The sequence below is a fragment of the Trematomus bernacchii genome, unplaced genomic scaffold, assembly GCF_902827165.1.
Source record: "Trematomus bernacchii unplaced genomic scaffold, fTreBer1.1, whole genome shotgun sequence".
NCBI lineage: Eukaryota > Metazoa > Chordata > Actinopteri > Perciformes > Nototheniidae > Trematomus > Trematomus bernacchii.
Window position 1 is genome coordinate 8175879 of NW_022987803.1, and position 25611 is coordinate 8201489.

At 42.8% G+C, this 25611-nt stretch overlaps 2 protein-coding genes across 4 annotated transcripts; both read left to right on the forward strand.

Moving 5' to 3' along the window:
- The first annotated feature begins 9396 nt into the window (after positions 1–9396).
- On the forward strand, positions 9397–12455 carry LOC117498392 (alpha-1-antitrypsin homolog). 2 transcript variants are annotated; one of them, XM_034150454.1, is made up of 5 exons: positions 9397–9461; positions 10034–10682; positions 10898–11168; positions 11402–11549; positions 11676–12455. In XM_034150454.1, exons 1-5 carry the CDS (start codon positions 9420–9422, stop codon positions 11865–11867), a joined length of 1302 nt encoding a protein of 433 aa, XP_034006345.1. In that variant the 5' UTR covers positions 9397–9419; the 3' UTR covers positions 11868–12455. The 2 variants fall into 2 exon arrangements, with proteins under 2 accessions (XP_034006345.1, XP_034006346.1); XM_034150455.1 differs by lacking the exon at positions 9397–9461 and adding an exon at positions 9678–9699.
- Positions 12456–22223: 9768 nt separating this feature from the next.
- Positions 22224–25290, forward strand: LOC117498393 (alpha-1-antitrypsin homolog). Of its 2 annotated transcripts, none has more exons than XM_034150456.1 (5): positions 22224–22280; positions 22850–23498; positions 23714–23984; positions 24221–24368; positions 24495–25290. In XM_034150456.1, exons 1-5 carry the CDS (start codon positions 22239–22241, stop codon positions 24684–24686), a joined length of 1302 nt encoding a protein of 433 aa, XP_034006347.1. In that variant the 5' UTR covers positions 22224–22238; the 3' UTR covers positions 24687–25290. The 2 variants fall into 2 exon arrangements, with proteins under 2 accessions (XP_034006347.1, XP_034006348.1); XM_034150457.1 differs by lacking the exon at positions 22224–22280 and adding an exon at positions 22502–22518.
- The last annotated feature ends 321 nt before the right edge of the window (positions 25291–25611 follow it).

Here is a 25611-nt window from a genome sequence, read left to right on the forward strand (position 1 = left end):
ACGGAGAATACTTTTGCTGTAGTACATCTCTATATACATCGATACAACATTACGTGTTGATAGAAATCAACACGTAATGAAATAAGACCCCACGGTTTGATGATTGATAGGTGTGTGGGCTATCTTTCATTTTGACACACAGAACAATGGGGGCTATCCACCCTTATCCACAATGTAAAGTAATTCACACAGCCTCTTCCCTCTTCTCTCTGTGAGGAGCAGAAGGTTCAGCTTTCAGAACAAAGTAACACAAAACATTTTTTTAAATATGTCGTGTAGTAATAGATTTATTTATTTTTCTTCTCAAGAGAGTACCAGAATGTGTATTTGATGTTAGTATTTAAAAAAATCTGAAGTGAAATAAAGACTTGTTGTCAACAATGGTCAATCTCTTAAATTTGAAATCTTGAGTTCATGGATCCAAACAAAAAAGAACATTACTATCAATCAATACTGTTTTATTGAGAAAGGGAACGGATTGCTTTTTTTTCCATTCCCTTTCTGATGACATGAGTCTCAGATGATGATGAGTCTGTATTTCTCCCTGAAAGGTCACTGATTTATGTTGTGTCCTGTGCTCTATGTAATAAACATTTAATGCAACAAACATTTTTAGACCCTACTGACGAGCGGTTATTTACCTGTGTTGAGTTCACTGAGTAGACATTGTAGACATAACCTTGCCAGAAATCTCTTGTCGCAGTGAAAGAAAGAGGCCAGTCCTTGTAAATGTTTAATGGAAGTGTCAGCTAACTCTGTTTGTAATGATGACGTTTCTGCCAAACTGCATCAAAGGGGACGCTATTCATTGAAATATGAATGTTTTAGATAATATGTCAATTTCATAGGTATCCACATTGACACTTTTATATCTTTCACCCTCTCCCAAAAGGACAGAGGGTGACCCTCTTCTTCCATCTCCCCACACACAAGGCAGACCCCACCACAATTCAAGTGGATATGAAAACGAACGGGAATCACTACAAATGTCTAGTAATGACCTGTTCATGACATTATTAACAATATATTAAGAAAAAATTAGATTGGCTATTGAAAAACCTTTTTCTAGCTTCTATAGTTTTAATTTACAAAGCCTGCGTCCTCATGGTTTTACCACACATTTCCCACCAGGCTCTGCTAAAAGTCGATAAGATTGGAACAGAATATAATTAAATATGAGTCTGCTAATATATTTGTAGGGTCTAAAGCTCCAAATACATCATTGTATATTATCACCAGCTGTTCTATATGGCGCATTCAATTATAAAATGGGTGCATGTATCGCACTTAAAGCATCTGCTAACACATTTAGCCAACATGGGTGTTGTTGTGCGGAATGGTTAATCATGAAGCAAATTATTAAGCAGTCATAAAAAGCTGTTGTAAATCTTTCAAATGTCCATTATTATTACTATCAAGCTAATTCATGTTGACTGGTGGCGAATAACATTTTCAATAATACAGACTACTGGTTTGCTACCAAGCGGCAAACTCTGGGGAAGAGCCGGGACGCCAATACGGAAGTGCCACAAACTGCAGTTCATATATTGGCCGATAGGCGATGACTGCAGAAAGGAGCAATTTCCATAGACCCCCATGTTAAAATGCCCAATTTCACAGCAGAAAAAAAACGTTTCTAGCCGTGGCTGCAATACATTTTATTATGTATATAGTTAGATTCCACCTTCATGATTATGAATCTGTGAGTGAATTGTTTTCTAACATGACCCTTTTATTTATATTAGGTCTTAAAGTTTTTGCATAAATTAGGGCGTGGTCACATTGAGTGACAGCTCTGTCAAGTGACTGCTGCTGTTAGCTTCTTGTCTCTCTGCTAGCTGCTCCGTCCGTGAAGCTACAGGGACTCTGCCTGCCCAGTTCATCCAGGGAACACAACTTGACCCCGGCCGTGTTTGTTTGTTCTTCATGCTTATATATCGGACTATTGTGACTCGCTCTGCGGTTAAAACAGACGGTGCATGAATGCCGTTTTGCGGTAAGTGAAATTCGAGTACTTATGTGTTTATGATTTTAATCAGCTACGTAATGAATGTTAAGGCTTGGGTTAGCGTGTAAGCGAGTGGTAGCTACATCGGTGCTAACGATGCTAATCGTAGCCTCCAAGTTAACTTAACACCATAGACCGTATATATAAAGGTTAAAACGAAATAGACAAGTGTTAAGCGTTAAGTGGGATAATACTGTAGAACAAACGGCTTCTGTTTGAGGTTGATAAAATAAGGTCATCCTTGTAACTTAGAGAGATATTTTATTATGTAGGTAGGAACTGTATGCATCGCTAAGGTTAATTTAAATTGGCTATGCTCGAGTATGTAGACAAGCTAACGTCGAAGTAGTGTATGTGAAATCAACCTCACAATAAGATGTGTGTATATTACAATTATTAATGTCATATTTCAAGATGATTACTTAGATATTACAATATGGTTGGTTGAGCTGGAGTTCATTATTGAGCTTACACGTTAACATCACAGTCATCTGAAGAACGAACCCAAACCTTGTTGTTTTTATTAATTGCATTACCAAATTGGTATCAAATAAACAGTAAGCATTGGTAACACAACTTCCAAAGTTACAGTAAAATAAAAAGGACCCTGACTCGGGCAATACACAATCCAACATGTTCAACAGAAGATAATCAGTTATATTGTTTGTACACATGGTACTTTACATATATATCTGTTTGTTTAAAGTGTGCAGGTGATGCAGACAGGCTGGACCAGAGAGTGAGAGACAGAACTGGACTCCTCACAGCAGTGAACTTCAGCACAGGTACAAATACTCTTTTTTCATACTGTACAAAGAATCAAGAAAGATATTGGTTTAAATAAATGAAGTATTGACTTTAATACACTGATATACATTCCATTAAACAATACTAAATACTAGATCACCTACACATCAGTGAAGTTGAGGGTTTTTTCCATGCAAAGGGTTACATTTAGATGTTAACAAGCAATATGACTGTCAGCTTTCTAATTTAAGGTATTGAAGGCAAAGATATTTAACGCATAGTGACAACTGCTATTTATCTCTCAATATTGTCTGTAAAAACGTGGTAAAAGTTATTCTTTCAGTGAGACAACAGAGCAAGCTTCTACAGTTGCACTAAGTTTTGATAACAGTTAAATATTATTTTGATAATAAAATACATTTCAATGTTGATGAATTTCATACTGTTCATTCATAATCTGATTGTCTTTGTAGCTCACTGTTGAAATAAAAAAAAACATTACAATTACAAAATAATTATATCTACAGCCCCTAAACACAAACACACCTCTTTCATAAATAACACACTTGTTCTGCAATAATATGTTTTATGTTTCCTGTAATTTTTGTTCGGAAAGGACATGCCTGAAAGACACGACTCAGCATCTCCTCCTTCTCTGAGGGTCAAGAAGAACATCCAAGAGGAAAATTAAAAGCTGATGTTATGAGATGTTAAGACCAGTACAGGACATTCACTAAGAAACTACTTTTATTGTGAAAACACAGTCAGCTGATCGAATGCACCTATTTCCACATCTACACTCCATCAGCTGATTATTTCTATTTGCCTCACTTTATGAGCTTCACAACATGTACCTTGTACCGCAGAGTTTGCAACGCAAATAAATGGGGCCAATCTTCAGTCAGATGTGAATGTGTAATCTAACATTTTCAGTAAGAATAATGGACAAAAGGAGTGCAAATACAAATTCAATTTATTGAAATGTGAACCAAAAGTTAATCAAACATGTTTTAAATAAAAAGCACATATGGACAGAAGGTGTAAACCTATTAAATGTATAAGTAAACACATTTAGTCAAATAAAGTGACAGACAAGGCCTGTGCAGGTGGTATCAGCTATGCATGGGCTCCTCCATCAGGTCTGATCCTCCTCACAGAGGAAAGACCCTCAGTCCTCTCCAAACCAACAGACAAGACGTCCATCACACGGAGGTTTCTCCCTGAAGTCTCTGTAGCTCTCTGGACACCACGCTGTCTCAATCCATCCACACTGAATATGAGAGGGGAAAAATGAAAATAATAAATGCTTTAGACAATAAGAAATATAAAAGTGAACCGTTGAGTTGCTCAGTTTTTTTAGATTGTCAATACTATTACTGTATAACTAATATCTCAGGTTAAGAGGCACCTTCAAATAAAGATTGGTCTTTAAATACATTTTGTCTTTTGAATTGTTTGTCTAAAGTCAAGGATCTAGAACTGGTACTTATAGTTTTAATGATACAGTCTGGTTATAATGCTGTTTGGAGGAGGCCTCACAGGTAAGAGCACTAACTAGCTATCATCACATGCACCTTAGCTTAACTTAAATGTATTAAACGTATAATTAAGTGATGGCAAAATATAAATAACTAATGTCATGCAAACATATTAATATTTGCTTGATTCCAGTGTTGCATTTAGCACATTGCATACAAACGTTAAGGGATTTTAAGATTCTGAAGTATTATGCTAAAAACTCAACTTAGATTATTATTTATAGTTTTGCTGAATAGTCTCATGTCCGCTTACCTTAGAAACGTACAATGCGACGGCAGTGTGCAGATGGGGAGCATGTTAGCTTAGCTTGGTAGCTTGAGCTAGCTCTGTTACTTCCAGCTCGGAGGCAGCAGGTCCCGCCTCGGCTCCGCCTCTTTGCCCTTATTTGGAGCAGGCTGGAGCAGGCGGGAGTGGAACTCTGACGCCACTGTCGAGCCGTTAGTGGCCGACTCCGCCTACTAAGGGCTTCTCGGCAACTCTGCAGAATCCTATGGGTGACGTCACGGACCCTACGTCCATTTATATATACAGTCTATGTTTGCTACGTATTCTTTTTTCTGTGACTTTATATGCACCACATATACCAAAGAAAATTCCTCGTAGGCCCTATGTGTAAACCTACTTGGTAATAAAACCGATTCTGACTCTGATTCTGAGACTAGAAGCTACATTATATTGTGTAAAGATTTGCTTTTATGTCAAGCAGGTTAATTAACACTACTGCATATTTCTAACACCCAACATTTTGTTGGCAGAAGTTGTTAACGTTTAGGTAAGAAAGTCCCAGGCTTAACTCACAATGGCTCAACCTTTGGCATTGTATTAAGTTAATTTCACAACATTGGTCACATTTCAGTATCAAGGGTTTCTGAGATTATCAGAATATATTATTGAACATCAATATTATTGGACTGGTTGAAATGTTGATGTTGGGCTGATTTCATGTGTTTTATTGTTAGGAGTTTACAGGCCTTTTAAATTCGATGTGTTGTGTGTCTTAGAGTAAATGCACCTGAGTTTCCTTGTTTTGTGTGGTTACGGCCCATAGTAACCTGTGTTCAGTGACTAATACATTTGTGGGGCAAAGAGAGATAAAGTCTCATTGAGTTCTTGTACCGAGACCCTAGAATATATTAGTCTCCAAAACGCTGTCTTTTAGCACTTTCATTTTTTTCCTCAAACATCATTTTTGACAATGTGATATATAAATGCATAGATGTCTTACTTTGTGATGCAAGATAAAATCAAAATCAAAATACTTAAGGAATGATGATTATAACACAAGTATATTTTCGAGATGAACAATCGTTCATCTCAAAAATATACTTGTGTTGTAGAAAACACTATGCTTAGCATGGTACATATTAAGGGAGTCGAATCAGTATTGAGGCAAAAAATCCCAGCCTGGTCTCCTAAAAACAATATTCCCGTAAAACTAAACTGCATTGTCATTCACTTTTTTATGGCAACATTGTACCTGAAAACGAAATGGTGTTTGTGTCCTGTGTAAAAACATTTAAGACCATGATGATTTACTAAACCTAATAAAGTAGTTATTTTGCATTTTTGTTTTGTTACAATGTTCCATAATAACCAGGTGTTTAATGTCACAACTCTAGCCAAGTAGAATACATGTTTCCAGGGCCGGCCCTAGACTTTTGGGGGCCCTAAGCGAGCTTTGGCTTGGGGGCCCCCCTCACTCTAGCGCGTTCTCACTTCACACAACACGGAACCAACTTTTGTCTTATGATGTTAGCATAAGCACACATATTGTATAAATAAGCATGTAAACACCGTGGACCTGACATCCTCTAGGGGGGTCCTCACCTCCTCTAGGGGGGTCCGGGGGCATGCTCCCCCGGGAAGATTTTTTTTTAAATATTGAAGTTAAAAGCATCAATCTGGTGCACTTTGAGAGCAAAATTAAGAGATCTATGGATACATCTCTCAACACCCATATGAAACAGAACTGTAAACAGATTTTTCTTTATGGATATTTTACAAATCACTCCCCTTTTAAACGGTATTCTTGTTTTGTCATATAGCAGGGGTACTCAAACTTTTTTGTTAAAGGTCCACTTGTGATTTTCATACAAGGTCAATGGTCCGGATCAATGCCAGTAAAGTCCCCCCCCCCCCCGGAGCGGAGCAACGAAACTGAAATTAAGAAGCAGTTTCGACGCGCTATGCATGGGGCCCCCTTGTCGTTGCTGTGGACCTTCTTAATCTTTTTTTATTTATTTATTTATTTTTGAAATTGTTACGTTTATTCTGGTTTGTTTTGTGTTTGTATCTTTTATTTTAAATTTATTTATTTATTTAATGTTTTGTGATTTTGTGTGATTTTATATTTTATGTATCTCTCTGTACAGCACTTTGCTCTGGAGGTTTTAAAGTGCTATATAAATAAAGTTGGATTGGATTGGATTAATCTACCTTATTTGGGGGCCCCCTTCTGGTCCAAGCACTTGCCTGTCAGTAAACGGCGCCCCTGTATACACACACATATTCAATATATACATACAGTATGATGGCTTGAACTAGTGGGAGAAATGGCACTGTTTGTCTTGAACCTCGGCAAAAATGGCATTAGAAGCATTAGAAAGTAAACTTGCGGTTAACTTGCGGTCTGCAATGCCGTGTCACGCTCGCACACACAAGTAAATATATATGCACGTTCATTCTCACAACGCGTCAGACACAAGAAAATATACATTAAAGGGGACCTATCATGCAAAATGCACTTTGTGATGTCTTTTATACATAAATATGTGTCCCCGGTGTGTCGGGGAACTCACACAGCATCAGAAAATAAAACCCTCTCTCTTTTCCTCCGTACCCAAATCTTTTAAAAATGGAGGTACAACGAGTGGATACAGATTTGCTGCCGATCTGACGTCAAATCGGCAGCGGACCCACAGAAAATTGCTATCAGAAACAATGCCTGACGTGTTTTGGGCGTAAGCTCGTCTTTGTTTACATTAGCAAGCCTCGCTAACACTCAGAGCTAACCTGTACTGTAGAGCAGGAAATAAAAAAAGGAACTCACCTTGTGATAAACCCGCAAGAGAAAAAGCATTTGAGCTCCATACTGTTTCAGAAATAATCTTTGATTTATTTTTCAAGCTGAGGACCGAAAATCCGCGTTTCTCTAACAGGGCTGCAAAAGAGGGGTTTGAGCAGTATGAGGCATGGCTACAATGGGTGAACTGTTTGGTATTTTAAGCAAAAAACTTCACAGACATATTTTGTATAGGTATGGCCCTACAATATATTTTTCCAATATAGCATAATAGGTCCACTTTAATTTACATCAGAATCATAATTTTTATTTTATGTTTTTTATTTTTTTATTATTTTTTTATAATGGGACACAGGGTTCGGTCCGGATTGATTTGCAGTTCGGTCCGGATCCGGACCTTGGTCCGGAGTTTGAGAAGGCCTGTCATATAGTATTTCATAACTGTTTTTCATTTATTCTCTCTGGCTGTCCATCTCATAATGTTCACATAGAAACTAGCTGTCAATAGGAATATCATTCAGAAGAATTATAATTTCATGCAAAAATCTGTCACAAAAAGAGGTTGCACATTTACATTCAGGTGTTGTTATGGCAACGTCAGTGGCCAAACAGCCACATTTACTGCTGCAAATACGTTCAATCATGCTGTCGACACGTAAAGCAGTGGCAACTATGCCACCATTTCAGCTGACTTTTTCTCAGAAATACTGTCACATAACATCCATATATTTCAGTGCTAGGTTGATGCTTAGCTAAGCTAACTATGAAACACTTTAACTGACAGGACTCAGGATCAACTGTGTACTGTAAGGTAGCTTCTAGCTTCATGTCGAACAGTAAGTCAACATTTCCCTGAGAGCTTTCTTTGAAATCACCAGATAACGCTAAAAAACATTACATTTAGATTGTATGACAAAGTGTTTATTTAATATATCTGGCTAGCTATAGCTACTTGCTAACGGTTTAGCTTACCCCCGCGATTCAAAGTAACGTCAACGTAGCTGTAATTTCTCCTGGCTCAAGTGCTGGCTCTGGCGTTGTTGTGTGAACCACCACTTGAGAATTGTCGTCTTTTTTAAGAACAAATGTTCTTATGCCCATCTTCAAAAACTCTGAGTCAGAGACTGACAGTTTATTTTAAACATTGTCACAGCTCACAGGATAGGTACCTGTCAGCCAATAAGACAGATGTTTATTTCCATTCAACTCTCTGGTTGGTCTGGTGCCTTGCCTCTGTTGCATTCACTGAACACGGGAAATTACAATCCTGCCGTCCTCTCTAGTGTCATGATGAGGTTCAGGTAAAGCACGGTTAATGTATTATATTATTGACTCAATAATATATTACATGACTTTGAGAGTAGGCAATCTAGGCATATTAACTAAATTAATTAAACATACTTATCACGGCGACGGTGTACTGAGATAAAAAACGGTGTACTGAGATACAGATCATTTTTTGCTAGGGGGCCCTTAGTGGCTGCGGGGCCCTAAGCGGCCGCTTATGTCGCTTAATGGGTCGGGCCGGCTCTGCTTGTTTCCCTCAAAACTGGTATTCAGGATAGAGTTCAGTTGTAAGGAAATTTCATTTTTTAGTAATCAATGGTTGAAACAAACACGAATGGGACCTCCCTAGTCTAAATATTTGATTATAAGTATTTGTGCAGGTCAGACATGAACAATGATGTGATTAAGTTATTGTGTTGTTTTGTGGGTTGGCATTAAGCCACATAAAGTTTACAGAAATATTGACCAATGGCCATATGCTTAAGAGCGCCAGTTTTTGCTATTTCATAAATAAAACCGATCTTACAAATGACTTATTTTAATTCTGAAATCCCTTCTGATTTAATTTCTTGAAGTATGTCATGATTAATGCTAACATGAAGGTATTTGATGCAAAGAAGTACATTTATAACACCCATTTTTGCAAATAGCCTGTTATCTCACCAGTGGATCATTACCCATGTTGTGCTGAGTGAGTTGTGTTGCATCAGTGTAGATAGTCAGGCCAGATATCTCTTAGCACAGGACAGAGAATAGGGGCTGGCCCTGGTTAATGTTTGACCCAACTGTCAGTTGACTACCTGAGCTACTGTATAAATGGGGAAGTTTCCAGCTTCTGCAGCAAAGAGGACATTGAAGGTAAGCGTAACACTGTTGTGAAATATGCAAACTGTTTGTTGTTTAACTTGAAACTTTAGATGTGTTGGACTTATATTCATTGGTGTGATGCCCCTGTGGGCTCATCTTGAGAGGGTGTGGCTGTGCTGCATCCAGCCGCCTTGATTGTAACTCAGGGCACCTGGGTCTGGTGCCCTTTAGCTATTTAAAGCCTCTCTGCTCCTCTCTGCTTTTTCCTGCAGGCACCCGATTCTGTTGAGTATGCTATCAGTTATTTCAGTTGCTTCACTTTGTGCACCTCAACACCCTCACACATACATGTCCATGCAACCCTCACCCTGCATTTACACTACTGATACCATTGACATCCACACCTCATACTTTACTTACTTTGCACTTAATTAATTTGGTTGATTTGAATTGTTTGTGTAAATAAACATATTTTGCTAACCGTTGACATGGTGTGTCTCCTCTTTGTTGTGGCCTTTTGAGCCAGGTCATAACAATTGGTAAAAAAAAGGTTAGTGTGAAGAGCTGTTCAGAGGCAAAATCTTATCGAGCCCAACTAACCTCCTCTGATTTTCCCTGGACAGGCTGTAAACATGCGTGGGATCTTTGCTAGTTGTGCACTCTCAGCACTGCTGCTGGCTGCAGCCTGGGCAGACCACCACCACCACCCCGAAGGCCACCACCACCACGGCGCTGATGCCTCTCACAGCCACGATGGAGAGCTTAGCTGCCACAAGCTGTCTGCTCCCAATGCTGACTTTGCCTTTGCCCTTTACAAAAGCCTGAATGCCAACGCTGCTGCTGGAAAGAACATCTTCTTCTCGCCCCTGGGCATCTCCGCCGCCCTGTCCATGCTGTCCACAGGGGCTGCTGGGGAAACCCACAGCCAGCTGTTCTCCAGCTTAGGCTACAGTGCTCACACCCAGGAACAGGTCAATGAGGCGTACGAGCATCTTTTCCACATGATGGGACACAATCAGGCGGATCAGAAAATGGATGTGGGTAACGGCGTTGCCGTGCGCACTGGCTTCAATCCTCTGGAGAAGTTCCTGAAGGATATCAAGCAATACTACTCCGGTGAGATCTTCAACGTCGACTTTACCAAACCTGCTGAGGCTGCGGCTGAGATCAACAGATTCATTGCAACTAAAACCAACAATAAGATCAAAGATATGGTGAAGGACCTGGACACCGAGATGGCCATGGTGCTGATCAACTATGTCTACTTCAAAGGTAGGACACATTCCGATACAATCTGAAAGAGAGCATGCAGATCGCCAGTAGAGACTTTGTAGAGACAAAGCTTTCATATCAGTTCAGGCTCCTTGTGTAGTTTAAGGAGCTCAAACATGCCACGGAAAATTATGTAAAGCAGTCTGAAAGATATCAAAATCATAGCATATATTGCAACACAACTACAATGCATTACTTTTATGCTCCTCATACAGGACAGTGGGTGAAACCCTTCGATGGTAGCCATACACAAAAGGCAGACTTCAACGTGGACGAAAACACAAAGGTTCAGGTGGATATGATGATGAGGACAGGTAGTTTAGACTTCTATCACGACGCCGACAACCACACCACCGTCATCATGCTGCCCTACAAAGGCAACACCTCCATGATGATCGTTCTGCCTGATGAAGGCAAGATGACTGAGGTGGAGGGCTACATCAACAAAGACCACATCAAGCATTGGCATGACTCACTCTTCAGGAGGTAAGAGGGGTATTTTATTGTATTTTAAACTTCTACGGTTGTAGTATATACACAGTGGCAGGGAGGTCCTTCGTAGGATTATAGGAAACTCTTGACGTGTGTTAGGCTTTACTCTGAACAGGAGTATTTGATTTGAGATTCCTTATCTTTTATGGCTCAGGTTAAGTAAACATGCTTTAAGTGAACTCTATAATCCAGTGATTGTGACACTGCTGTATTTCTGTATTCCTCAGTTATGTAGATCTGTATATGCCAAAGTTCTCCATCTCCACTGAAGCCTCCCTGGACAGTACACTGAAAGCAATGGGAATAACCACCGCTTTTGGACAAACCGCCGATTTCTCTGGCATGTCTACCGAGGTCAGGTTCAAAGTATCAAAGGTATGATTGGCAAACATGCCTTCACATTTTTGTTGACAAGGTACTATTCTGCAAAGAACCTTTGCTCTCTACAGATATTCAAAACCTGCATGTGCTTGACACTAACTTCTGTTGGCTCTTCCACAGGTGTCTCACCAGGCTGTGCTGAGCGTGGATGAAACAGGAACAGAGGCAGCTGCCGCCACCACCATTGAAATGATGCCCGCGAGCCTGCCAGAAGTCCTTCGTCTCGACAGACCCTTCCTGGCCTTTATCCTGGAGCACTCGACCAAGAGCATTCTCTTCATGGGCAAGATCAACGACCCCACAGCCATGTAAAGATGCTTGGGAAATGATTTTTTACAATGTGTAGTAGGTTCTAGTAGCTACAGGACAATGTTACCTTAGGTTAGGTTGATGAATGGAAGATAGTTTGATGAATAAGACAACAGATGTATCATCAATGAAAGAAATGTCAGCCTATTAATCATCAGTGGGACACATTTATTACCATCTGTCATTTGAACCTGGCTAGGTGTATAAATGTTGAAATACATCATTATATATTGTTTCCATCCGACTGTTAAATATGATACAGGTAATAAAAGCATTAGTAGACATATCGCTTGAAGCATCTGCTTAAACAATGAGCCATCGTGTTATTGTGCTATTTCTGTTTTAACATGTTGAAGTGAAATAAAGACTTGTTGTCAATACCTGAATTTGAAATCTTGAGTTCATGGATCCAAACAAAAAAATCATTACTATCAATCAATACTGTTTTATTGTGAAAGAGAACAGATTGCTTTTTTTTCCATTCCCTTTTTGATGACATCTCAGATGATGATGAGTCTGTATTGCTCCCTGAAAGGTCACTGATTTATGTTGTGTCCTGTGCTCTCTGTAATAAACATTTAATGCAACGAACATTTTTAGACCCTACTGACGAGCGGTTATTTACCTGTGTTGAGTTCACTGAGTAGACATTGTAGACATAACCTTGCCAGAAATCTCTTGTCGCAGTGAAAGAAAGAGGCCGGTCCTTGTAAATGTTTAATGGAAGTGTCAGCTAACTCTGTTTGTAATGATGACGTTTCTGCCAAACTGCATCAAAGGGGACGCTATTCATTGAAATATGAATGTTTTAGATAATATGTCAATTTCATAGGTATCCACATTGACACTTTTATATCTTTCACCCTCTCCCAAAAGGACAGAGGGTGACCCTCTTCTTCCATCTCCCCACACACAAGGCAGACCCCATCACAATTCAAGTGGATATGAAAACGAACGGGAATCACTACAAATGTCTAGTAATGACCTGTTCATGACATTATTAACAATATATTAAGAAAAAATTAGATTGGCTATTGAAAAACCTTTTTCTAGCTTCTATAGTTTTAATTTACACAGCCTGCGTGCGTCCTCATGGTTTTACCACACATTTCCCACCAGGCTCTGCTAAAAGTCGATAAGATTGGAACAGAATATAATTCAATATTAGTCTGCTAATATATTTGTAGGGTCTAAAGCTCCAAATATATCATTGTATATTATCTCCAGCTGTTCTATATGGCGCATTCAATTATAAAACGGGTGCATGTATCGCACTTAAAGCATCTGCTAACACGTTTAGCCAACATGGGTGTTGTTGTGCGGAATGTTTAATCATGAAGCAAATTATTAAGCAGTCATAAAAAGCTGTTGTAAATCTTTCAAATGTCCATTATTATTACTATCAAGCTAATTCATGTTGACTGGTGGCGAATAACATTTTCAATAATACAGACTACTGGTTTGCTACGTATTCTTTTTTCTGTGTCTTTATATGCACCACATATACCAAAGAAAATTCCTCGTAGACCCTATGTGTAAACCTACTTGGTAATAAAACCGATTCTGACTCTGATTCTGAGACTAGAAGCTACATTATATTGTGTAAAGATTTGCTTTTATGTCAAGCAGGTTAATTAACACTACTGCATATTTCTAACACCCAACATTTTGTTGGCAGAAGTTGTTAACATTTAGGTAAGAAAGTCCCAGGCTTAACTCACAATGGCTCAACCTTTGGCATTGTATTAAAGGGCCCATGTCATGGCCATTTCCACTGATCATAATTACATTGTTGAGGTATACTAAAATAGATTTATACTGTGCAATTTTCCAAACTCACATTGGTTTCGCATACAGCATCTCTGTCAAGCATGTGTATTCAGCAGTATTCACTTTCTCCACTAAACGACTCGTTGGAGCTCTTGCCCCCCCCTCTCTGTGAGCCTAGTGTGCTCCGATTGGTCAGCTCGGCCACTCGTTCTGATTAGTCAACCACCAGAGAGGCTGCACCCATGTCAGTGCTTTTCCCGGCTGCTCTCAGCGTAACATCAGTCTTATCATGGCGTCGGTACAGCGGTATATTTTATATACATATATATTTTTAACTGTTGTTATAGAAGAGTGTGACGGCCCCAGGGCCTTTGTCTTACGATGGGGTGGAGCTGAAGCGGCTAATCAGCACTACGGCCCCAGTCTCTCTCCAAAGCGGCTGCAGGAAGACTAACTCTGCGATCCTCTCAACCACCTGTCTCTGCATTTACCACAATAAATGTGCCGTGGTTTTGTAAACTCGTGTATGTCTCCTTGTCTTTCCGTTGTGGCCTACGAGCTACTCTCATAACAAAGAGTAAGTTATTTTTACCCGTTATAAACTACTACTGTTTGATGAGAAATCAAATCATGGTTTGCTATATATGAATTCAGGGAAGAAAGGATAGGCCTACTAAGTATTTCCATTAAACTTTATTTTTAGAAATGTACAAAATGAACATAAATATACATATATACACGGTATATCATCCATTCCTCCTCCTCTTGCCTGCGCACAGCCGGTGCGGTGCGGTGCCTTTTAGCACGAGGCCTCAGTAGTAGTAGAATCCCTTCCCCGTCATGGATTGTCCGCCAGGATCTGGCTGGACGAAATCAAATGCAAATCACAAAATATTAGAGAAACTTAGTTGTTTTAGATTCGTTAGTAGTAGTTGTGTAATGAACAGCTTGCCTGCTAATATGCTAACCTAGCTTTGTTTACCTTGGTAGCTAAAACGATATGAACGTTAGCTTGGAGGAAAGGCAACTATAATGCAGTGTAATAAAACTACTATGAACAAAAGCTAGTGGTTCATATTAGGCTAGCAATAACGTGTTTATAATTGCAATCGTATACGGGTATTCTGCTACCATACAATGTAACTTGCATGAATACATTGTTTTGCGCTAGCATACAGCTAGCCTCGTTAGCTACATGCAGTATATGTACGGTCACAATGTACGGTAAACCGGAGTATACTGTATGAGTATTCCGTGTGTGTGACTGCAGACATTCTCCTGCCATGACAAACATGTAAGGCCATCTGCTGACATTGTAGTTGATATATTTAAACGCTAGCAACGTAGCATCACAAAAATGTTTTTCTGACCAAAACTAGTGCTCCGTGTGTTAGATCGCTACGCCAGCTATAATGTAATTACGTTTCGCGACTGACCGGCAAATCACCCGCAGTATACTGTCAATAGGTATTTTGTGTGTGAATGCAGACATTCTCCTGCTATGAGATACATGTATGCAAGGCCATCTGCTGATATTAGAGTTGATATATGGAAACTCTAGCAACTTAGTTAGCACAGTTAGCACTGTGTCAATGGCTTAGCAGTCCAACACAGTTTACACATTTAAACAGTCTTGTTTGATAAATACACAAATAACAATGCAAACTTACAGGTTGTATACCCAGATCTTCCCCTGCTCCAAACGGTCCAAACAAGCTGTGCATATCCGGCCTCAAACTGGGCAATGTTTTGGAAGCTTTCGTCTGTGAAATGCCGGTTCTTCGAACCTCTGGAGGAGGAACACGCCGCTGCTGGTGTGGCCATAGCTCTTCGGGATTGGTCCATTTCGTTCCGGGTACCGCATGACATCATGCGGTACCCGGAAGAATCAAATGGGCAGTGACGTATCTCCAACGAGGCGTTTTGGGGAGGTATTTTCTGTGTTAGAGTTTTACTCGCTACAGGGTGTACTTTGAGGGTTTTGACTCTGCACACCGTTTACATGCATAAAAACCTTCATAACACACAAGGGGACGGGTAATAACCGGAAAAGCATGACATGGGAGCTTTAAGTTAATTTCACAACATTGGTCACATTTCAGTATCAAGGGTTTCTGAGATTATCAGAATATATTATTGAACATCAATATTATTGGACTGGTTGAAATGTTGATGTTGGGCTGATTTCATGTGTTTTATTGTTAGGAGTTTACAGGCCTTTTAAATTCGATGTACTACATAATGTTGTGTGTCTTAGAGTAAATGCACCTGAGTTTCCTTGTTTTGTGTGGTTACGGCCCATAGTAACCTGTGTTCAGTGACTAATACATTTGTGGGGCAAAGAGAGATAAAGTCTCATTGAGTTCTTGTACCGAGACCCTAGAATATATTAGTCTCCAAAACGCAATTTTTGACAATGTGATATGTAAATGCATAGATGTCTTACTTTGTGATGCAAGATAAAATCAAAATCAAAATACTTAAGGAATGATGATTATAATTGATTGTTCATCTCAAAAATATACTTGTGTTGTAGAAAACACTATGCTTAGCATGGTACATATTAAGGGAGTCGAATCAGTATTGAGGCAAAAAATCCCAGCCTGGTCTCCTAAAAACAATATTCCCGTAAAACTAAACTGCATTGTCATTCACTTTTTTATGGCAACATTGTACCTGAAAACGAAATGGTGTTTGTGTCCTGTGTAAAAACATTTAAAGCCAGACCATGATGATTTACTAAACCTAACAAAGTAGTTATTTTGCATTTTTGTTTTGTTACAATGTTCCATAATAACCAGGTGTTTAATGTCACAACTCTAGCCAAGTAGAATACATGTTTCCAGGGCCGGCCCTAGACTTTTGGGGGCCCTAAGCGAGCTTTGGCTTGGGGGCCCCCCTCACTCTAGCGCGTTCTCACTTCACACAACACGGAACCAACTTTTGTCTTATGTTAGCATAAGCACACATATTGTATAAATAAGCATGTAAACACCGTGGACCTAACATCCTCTAGGGGGGTCCTCACCTCCTCTAGGGGGGTCCGGGGGCATGCTCCCCCGGGAAGATTTCTTTTAAAATATTGAAGTTAAATGCATCAATCTGGTGCACTTTGAGAGCAAAATTAAGAGATCTATGGATACATCTCTCAACACCCATATGAAACAGAACTGTAAACAGATTTTTCTTTATGGATATTTTACAAATCACTCCCCTTTTAAACGGTATTCTTGTTTTGTCATATAGTATTTCATAACCGTTTTTCATTTATTCTCTCTGGCTGTCCATCTCATAATGTTCACAGAAACTAGCTGTCAATAGGAATATCATTCAGAAGAATTATAATTTCATGCAAAAATCTGTCACAAAAAGAGGTTGCACATTTACATTCAGGTGTTGTTATGGCAACGTCAGTGGCCAAACAGCCACATTTACTGCTGCAAATACGTTCAATCATGCTGTCGACACGTAAAGCAGTGGCAACTATGCCACCATTTCAGCTGACTTTTTCTCAGAAATACTGTCACATAACATCCATATATTTCAGTGCTAGGTTGATGCTTAGCTAAGCTAACTATGAAACACTTTAACTGACAGGACTCAGGATCAACTGTGTACTGTAAGGTAGCTTCTAGCTTCATGTCGAACAGTAAGTCAACATTTCCCAGAGAGCTTTCTTTGAAATCACCAGGTAACGTTAAAAAACATTACATGTAGTGTTAGGATGGCGTGGAAGGGTAGGACCCAAATGCAGACTATCAAAAAGGTAACAGGTCTCGTAACAAAAAGCGAGCTTTATTTTAAAAGCTGATCAAAACAAGGCATGAAACAAATGGGTTGTACAAAAAACTGACCGTGACCCACATGGAGGGAGACAGGAGAGACAACCGTGACTGACATGGAGGAAGACAGGAAAAACCAACAATGAACCGACAGGGGAACACAGGAAGAGACAAGACTAAATACAGGGAGGGGTAATCACAAGACAAGACACAGCTGGGGTAAGAGAGGCAGAAACACAAGGGCAACAGGTGAACACAATCAGACAATCAGACACACCAGGGGAACTAATGACAGGAAGGCAAACACAGGAAGAAGGAACAGAGAAGACACAAGGAGGAAAACATTTCAAAACAAAAGGTGGAAAATGAAAACATAAATACAAAACCGTAACAGAACCCCCCCCTCAAGGGACGGATTCCAGACGTCCCAAGAAAACCCCCAAAAGTCCAAAAAATTCCAGCAGGGTGGGCGGAGGGGGTCTGGAGGACGGGTTTGGGCTGACAGCCCAGGGGCACAGCGGAGGACCCGGAAGGGGTCTCGGGCGGACGGCCCGGGGGCAAGGCAGAGATCAAGGAGGGGGTCTCGGGCGGACGGCCCGGGGGCAAGGCAGAGTTAAAAAAAGGGCGAAGACCACAGCGGGCGAACTCAGGGGGCCGGGCATGAGAGCAAAGGCAGCGGCTGAAAGCGTCAGGAGGCCGGGCTCGAGGGCGAAGGCCACGGCTGGGGAAATCAGGGGGCCGAGCTCGAGGGCGAAGGCCCCGGCACTCAGGGGGCCGGGCTCGAGGGCGAACAAGAAGGCGTCGACGGGACAGCTCCGGAGGCCGGGCAGGAAGGTGCTGACGGGACAACTCCGGAGGACGGGCAGGAAGGCGCTGACGGGACAGCTCCGGAGGCCGGGCAGGACCCGTTGTCGGCCAGACAGGAACCGGAGCCGACGGAACAGGCGTAGACGGGATCCTGGACATGACATGGACTGGTGTCAATGGGACCCCGGATGGAGCAAGGGCTGGTGTCGACTGGACCTCCAACGGAACAGGACACAGAGTTTGCAGGACCCCCGGTGGAACAGGTGTCGGCGGGACCTCCAACAGGACAGGACACAGAGTTGGCAGGACCCCCCGGCAGGACAGGTGTCGGCGGGACCCCCAACAGGACAGGACATGGTGTAGGCAGGAAATCTGGTGGAGCAGGTGTCGGCGGGACCCCCAACAGGACAGGATCTGGTGTTGGCAGGAAACCTGGCGGAGCAGTAGTCGGCGGGACCCCCAACGGGACAGGACATGGGGTTGGCAGGACCCACAGCTGAACCCCCAACGGCACATGACACAGGGTTGGCAAGACCCCCGGCAGAAGAGTAGTCGGCGGGACCCCCAATGGGACAGGACATGGAGTTGGCAAGACTCCCGGCAGGAGAGTAGTCGGTGGGACCTCCAACAGCACAGGACATAGGGTTGGCAGGACCCCCGGCAGAAGAGTAGTCGGCGGGACCCCCAACGGGACAGGACATAGGATTGGCAAGACCCCCGGCAGAAGAGTAGTCGGCGGGACCTCCAACGGCACAGGACATAGGGTTGGCAGGACCCCCGGCAGAAGAGTAGTCGGCGGGACCTCCAACGGCACAGGACATAGGGTTGGCAGGACCCCCGGCAGAAGAGTAGTCGGCGGGACCCCCAACGGGACAGGACATAGGATTGGCAAGACCCCCGGCAGAAGAGTAGTCGGCGGGACCCCCAATGGGACAGGACATGGAGTTGGCAAGACTCCCGGCAGGAGAGTAGTCGGTGGGACCTCCAACAGCACAGGACATAGGGTTGGCAGGACCCCCGGCAGAAGAGTAGTCGGCGGGACCCCCAACAGGACAGGACATAGGATTGGCAAGACCCCCGGCAGAAGAGTAGTCGGCGGGACCTCCAACGGCACAGGACATAGGGTTGGCAGGACCCCCGGCAGAAGAGTAGTCGGCGGGACCTCCAACGGCACAGGACATAGGGTTGGCAGGACCCCCGGCAGAAGAGTAGTCGGCGGGACCCCCAACGGGACAGGACATAGGATTGGCAAGACCCCCGGCAGAAGAGTAGTCGGCGGGACCCCCAATGGGACAGGACATGGAGTTGGCAAGACCCCCGGCAGGAGAGTAGTCGGCGGGACCTCCAACAGCACAGGACATAGGGTTGGCAGGACCCCCGGCAGAAGAGTAGTCGGCGGGACCTCCAACATCACAGGACATGGGGTAGGCGTCGGCCATAGAGCCAACAGGACACGGGGTGCTGGAGTCGGCCGGACCACCGACAGAACACGAGGGGCCGGAGTGGGCCGAACCACCGACAAAACACGGGGGGGCCGGAGTCGGCCGGACCACCGACAGGACACGAGGTGCTGGAGTCGGCCGGACCACCGACAGGACACGAGGTGCTGGAGTCGGCCGGACCACCGACAGGACACGAGGTGCTGGAGTCGGCCGGACCACCGACAGGACACGAGGTGCTGGAGTCGGCCGGACCACCGACAGGACACGAGGTGCTGGAGTCGGCCGGACCACCGACAGGAGACGGGGTGCTGGAGTCGAAACTGAAGTCGGGACCATGGCTGCTGGGACCGGAACAGAAGCCTGGACCCTGGCTGTGTGAGCCAGGTAATGGAGCACGGAAGCATGGCTGTGTGGGCCGGTACTGGTGCACGGATCCATGGCTGTGTGGGCCGGTACTGGACCACGAGCCGGCCTCCCGACCTTGCGTTTCTCCGAGGCCCCCTGGAGGCTCCGTGGACCTCCAAACGCCAGGCGGGATCCCAAAAAAGGGCCAGAGAATGGAGCTGGAACCACTGGAGCACGGGCTGGAATCTTGGTCTTGCGTCTCCTAGAGATTCTTTGGAGGATCTGTGGGCCTCCCCAGGCCTGGTCATACCCCAGGAAAGGGTTAGAGGCTTCGGACAAGTCCTCAGGACTACTTGTGAAAAGTTGTAGCCACTCAGGCAACATGCTCCTAAGCCAGGGCTGGCGAGCAACCTCCTGACGTGCCTCCTTCAACGCAGCCTCTCTACCACGTCTAGAAGAGGCGCCATTCCAGGTATAAAAAATGTACTCCAGAGAGTACCCAAGACATTCTGCCTGTAGAGCAAAACGATCCGAGTCTGCTGAGTCCAAAGCTGGTTGGTTCATTCTGTTAGGATGGCGTGGAAGGGTAGGACCCAAATGCAGACTATCAAAAAGGTAACAGGTCTCGAAACAAAAAGCGAGCTTTATTTTAAAAGCTGATCAAAACAAGGCATGAAACAAATGGGTTGTACAAAAAACTGACCGTGACCCACATGGAGGGAGACAGGAGAGACAACCGTGACTGACATGGAGGAAGACAGGAAAAACCAACAATGAACCGACAGGGGAACACAGGAAGAGACAAGACTAAATACAGGGAGGGGTAATCACAAGACAAGACACAGCTGGGGTAAGAGAGGCAGAAACACAAGGGCAACAGGTGAACACAATCAGACAATCAGACACACCAGGGGAACTAATGACAGGAAGGCAAACACAGGAAGAAGGAACAGAGAAGACACAAGGAGGAAAACATTTCAAAACAAAAGGTGGAAAATGAAAACATAAATACAAAACCGTAACATGTAGATTGTATGACAAAGTGTTTATTTAATATATCTGGCTAGCTATAGCTACTTGCTAACGGTTTAGCTTACCCTCGCGATTCAAAGTAACGTCAACGTAGCTGTAATTTCTCCTGGCTCAAGTGCTGGCTCTGGGGTTGTTGTGTGATCCACCACTTGAGAATTGTCGTCTTTTTTAAGAACAAATGTTCTTATGCCCATCTTCAAAAACTCTGAGTCCGAGACTGACAGTTTATTTTAAACATTGTCACAGCTCACAGGATAGGTACCTGTCAGCCAATAAGACAGATGTTTATTTCCATTCAACTCTCTGGTTGGTCTGGTGCCTTGCCTCTGTTGCATTCACTGAACACGGGAAATTACAATCCTGCCGTCCTCTCTAGTGTCATGATGAGGTTCAGGTAAAGCACGGTTAATGTATTATATTATTGACTCAATAATATATTACATGACTTTGAGAGTAGGCAATCTAGGCATATTAACTAAATTAATTAAACATACTTATCACGGCGACGGTGTACTGAGATAAAAAACGGTGTACTGAGATACAGATCATTTTTTGCTAGGGGGCCCTTAGTGGCTGCGGGGCCCTAAGCAGCCGCTTATGTCGCTTAATGGGTCGGGCCGGCTCTGCATGTTTCCCTCAAAACTGGTATTCAGGATAGAGTTCAGTTGTAAGGAAATTTCATTTTTTAGTAATCAATGGTTGAAACAAACACGAATGGGACCTCCCTAGTCTAAATATTTGATTATAAGTATTTGTGCAGGTCAGACATGATCAATGATGTGATTAAGTTATTGTGTTGTTTTGTGGGTTGGCATTAAGCCACATAAAGTTTACAGAAATATTGACCAATGGCCATATGCTTAAGAGCGCCAGTTTTTGCTATTTCATAAATAAAACCGATCTTACAAATGACTTATTTTAATTCTGAAATCCCTTCTGATTTAATTTCTTGAAGTATGTCATGATTAATGCTAACATGAAGGTATTTGATGCAAAGAAGTACATTTATAACACCCATTTTTGCAAATAGCCTGTTATCTCACCAGTGGATCATTACCCATGTTGTGCTGAGTGAGTTGTGTTGCATCAGTGTAGATAGTCAGGCCAGATATCTCTTAGCACAGGACAGAGAATAGGGGCTGGCCCTGGTTAATGTTTGACCCAACTGTCAGTTGACTACCTGAGCTACTGTATAAATGGGGAAGTTTCCAGCTTCTGCAGCAAAGAGGACATTGAAGGTAAGCGTAACACTGTTGTGAAATATGCAAACTGTTTGTTGTTTAACTTGAAACTTTAGATGTGTTGGACTTATATTCATTGGTGTGATGCCCCTGTGGGCTCATCTTGAGAGGGTGTGGCTGTGCTGCATCCAGCCTCCTTGATTGTAACTCAGGGCACCTGGGTTTGGTGCCCTTTAGCTATTTAAAGCCTCTCTGCTCCTCTCTGCTTTTTCCTGCAGGCACCCGATTCTGTTGAGTATGCTATCAGTTATTTCAGTTGCTTCACTTTGTGCACCTCAACACCCTCACACATACATGTCCATGCAACCCTCACCCTGCATTTACACTACTGATACCATTGACGTCCACACCTCATACTTTACTTACTTTGCACTTAATTAATTTGGTTGATTTGAATTGTTTGTGTAAATAAACATATTTTGCTAACCGTTGACATGGTGTGTCTCTTTGTTGTGGCCTTTTGAGCCAGGTCATAACAATTGGTAAAAAAAAGGTTAGTGTGAAGAGCTGTTAAGAGGCAAAATCTTATCGAGCCCAACTAACCTCCTCTGATTTTCCCTGGACAGGCTCTAAACATGCGTGGGATCTTTGCTAGTTGTGCACTCTCAGCACTGCTGCTGGCTGCAGCCTGGGCAGACCACCACCACCACCCCGAAGGCCACCACCACCACGGCGCTGATGCCTCTCACAGCCACGATGGAGAGCTTAGCTGCCACAAGCTGTCCGCTCCCAATGCTGACTTTGCCTTTGCCCTTTACAAAAGCCTGAATGCCAACGCTGCTGCTGGAAAGAACATCTTCTTCTCGCCCCTGGGCATCTCCGCCGCCCTGTCCATGCTGTCCACAGGGGCTGCTGGGGAAACCCACAGCCAGCTGTTCTCCAGCTTAGGCTACAGTGCTCACACCCAGGAACAGGTCAATGAGGCGTACGAGCATCTTTTCCACATGATGGGACACAGTCAGGCGGATCAGAAAATGGATGTGGGTAACGGCGTTGCCGTGCGCACTGGCTTCAATCCTCTGGAGAAGTTCCTGAAGGATATCAAGCACTACTACTCCGGTGAGATCTTCAACGTCGACTTTACCAAACCTGCTGAGGCTGCGGCTGAGATCAACAGATTCATTGCAACTAAAACCAACAATAAGATCAAAGATATGGTGAAGGACCTGGACACCGAGATGGCCATGGTGCTGATCAACTATGTCTACTTCAAAGGTAGGACACATTCCGATACAATCTGAAAGAGAGCATGCAGATCGCCAGTAGAGACTTTGTAGAGACAAAGCTTTCATATCAGTTCAGGCTCCTTGTGTAGTTTAAGGAGCTCAAACATGCCACGGAAAATTATGTAAAGCAGTCTGAAAGATATCAAAATCATAGCATATATTGCAACACAACTACAATGCATTACTTTTATGCTCCTCATACAGGACAGTGGGTGAAACCCTTCGATGGTAACCATACACAAAAGGCAGACTTCAACGTGGACGAAAACACAAAGGTTCAGGTGGATATGATGATGAGGACAGGTCGTTTCGACTTCTATCACGACGCCGACAACCACACCACCGTCATCATGCTGCCCTACAAAGGCAACACCTCCATGATGATCGTTCTGCCTGATGAAGGCAAGATGATGGAGGTGGAGGGCTACATCAACAAAGACCACATCAAGCATTGGCATGACTCACTCTTCAGGAGGTAAGAGGGGTATTTTATTGTATTTTCAACTTCTACGGTTGTAGTATAAACACAGTGGCAGGGAGGTCCTTCGTAGGATTATAGGAAACTTTTGACATACGGGCTTAGGCTTTACTCTGAACAGGAGTATTTGATTTGAGATTCCTTATCTTTTATGGCTCAGGTTAAGTAAACATGCTTTAAGTGAACTCTATAATCCAGTGATTGTGACACTGCTGCATTTCTGTATTCCTCAGTTCTGTAGATCTGTATATGCCAAAGTTCTCCATCTCCACTGAAGCCTCCCTGGACAGTACACTGAAAGCAATGGGAATAACCACCGCTTTTGGACAAACCGCCGATTTCTCTGGCATGTCCACCGATGTCAGGCTCAAAGTATCAAAGGTATGATTGGCAAACATGCCTTCACATTTTTGTTGACAAGGTACTATTCTGCAAAGAACCTTTGCTCTCTACAGATATTCAAAACCTGCATGTGCTCGACATTAACTTCTGTTGGCTCTTCCACAGGTGTCCCACCAGGCTGTGCTGAGCGTGGATGAAACAGGAACAGAGGCAGCTGCCGCCACCACCATTGAAGTCATGCCCTTTAGCAGGCCAGAAGTCCTTCGTCTCGACAGACCCTTCCTGGCCTTTATCCTGGAGCACTCGACCAAGAGCATTCTCTTCATGGGCAAGATCAACGACCCCACAGCCATGTAAAGATGCTTGGGAAATGATTTTTTACACTGTGTTACCTCAGAGTCTGAAAGCCCTGTAGAAATTCCACAAGAGCATTGGGGGATGATGAATGGAAGATAGTTTGATGAATAAGACAACAGATGTATCATCAATGAAAGAAATGTCAGCCTATTAATCGTCAGTGGGACACATTTATTACCATCTGTCATTTGAACCTGGCTAGGTGTATACATGTCGAAATACATCATTATATATTGTTTCCATCCGACTGTTAAATATGATACAGGTAATAAAAGCATTAGTAGACATATCGCTTGAAGCATCTGCTTAAACAATGAGCCATTGTGCTATTTCTGTTTTAACATGTTGAAATGAAGTGAAATAAAGACTTGTCAACAATGGTCAATCTCTTAATTTGAAATCTTGAGTTCATGGATCCAAACAAAAAAATCATTACTATCAATCAATACTGTTTTATTGAGAAAGGGAACGGATTGCTTTTTTTTTCCATTCCCTTTCTGATGACATGAGTCTCAGATGATGAGTCTGTATTTCTCCCTGAAAGGTCACTGATTTATGTTGTGTCCTGTGCTCTATGTAATAAACATTTAATGCAACGAACATTTTTAGACCCTACTGACGAGCGGTTATTTACCTGTGTTGAGTTCACTGAGTAGACATTGTAGACATAACCTTGCCAGAAATCTCTTGTCGCAGTGAACAACCCTGTCTCCTAGAAATTACGTTCCCACAAAACTAAACTGCATTCTCAAATACGTTTCGCAAGAAACGTATTTCCTTCCACGTTACGTTTGTTATGAACATATCTTAAATACGTTTATTTTCTACATATCTTCTAGAAACCTATTTTCTCCCACATGACGTTTGTTATGAACGTATCTCAAATACGTTTGCTTTCTACCTATATTTGCCATTTCTTTTCTAG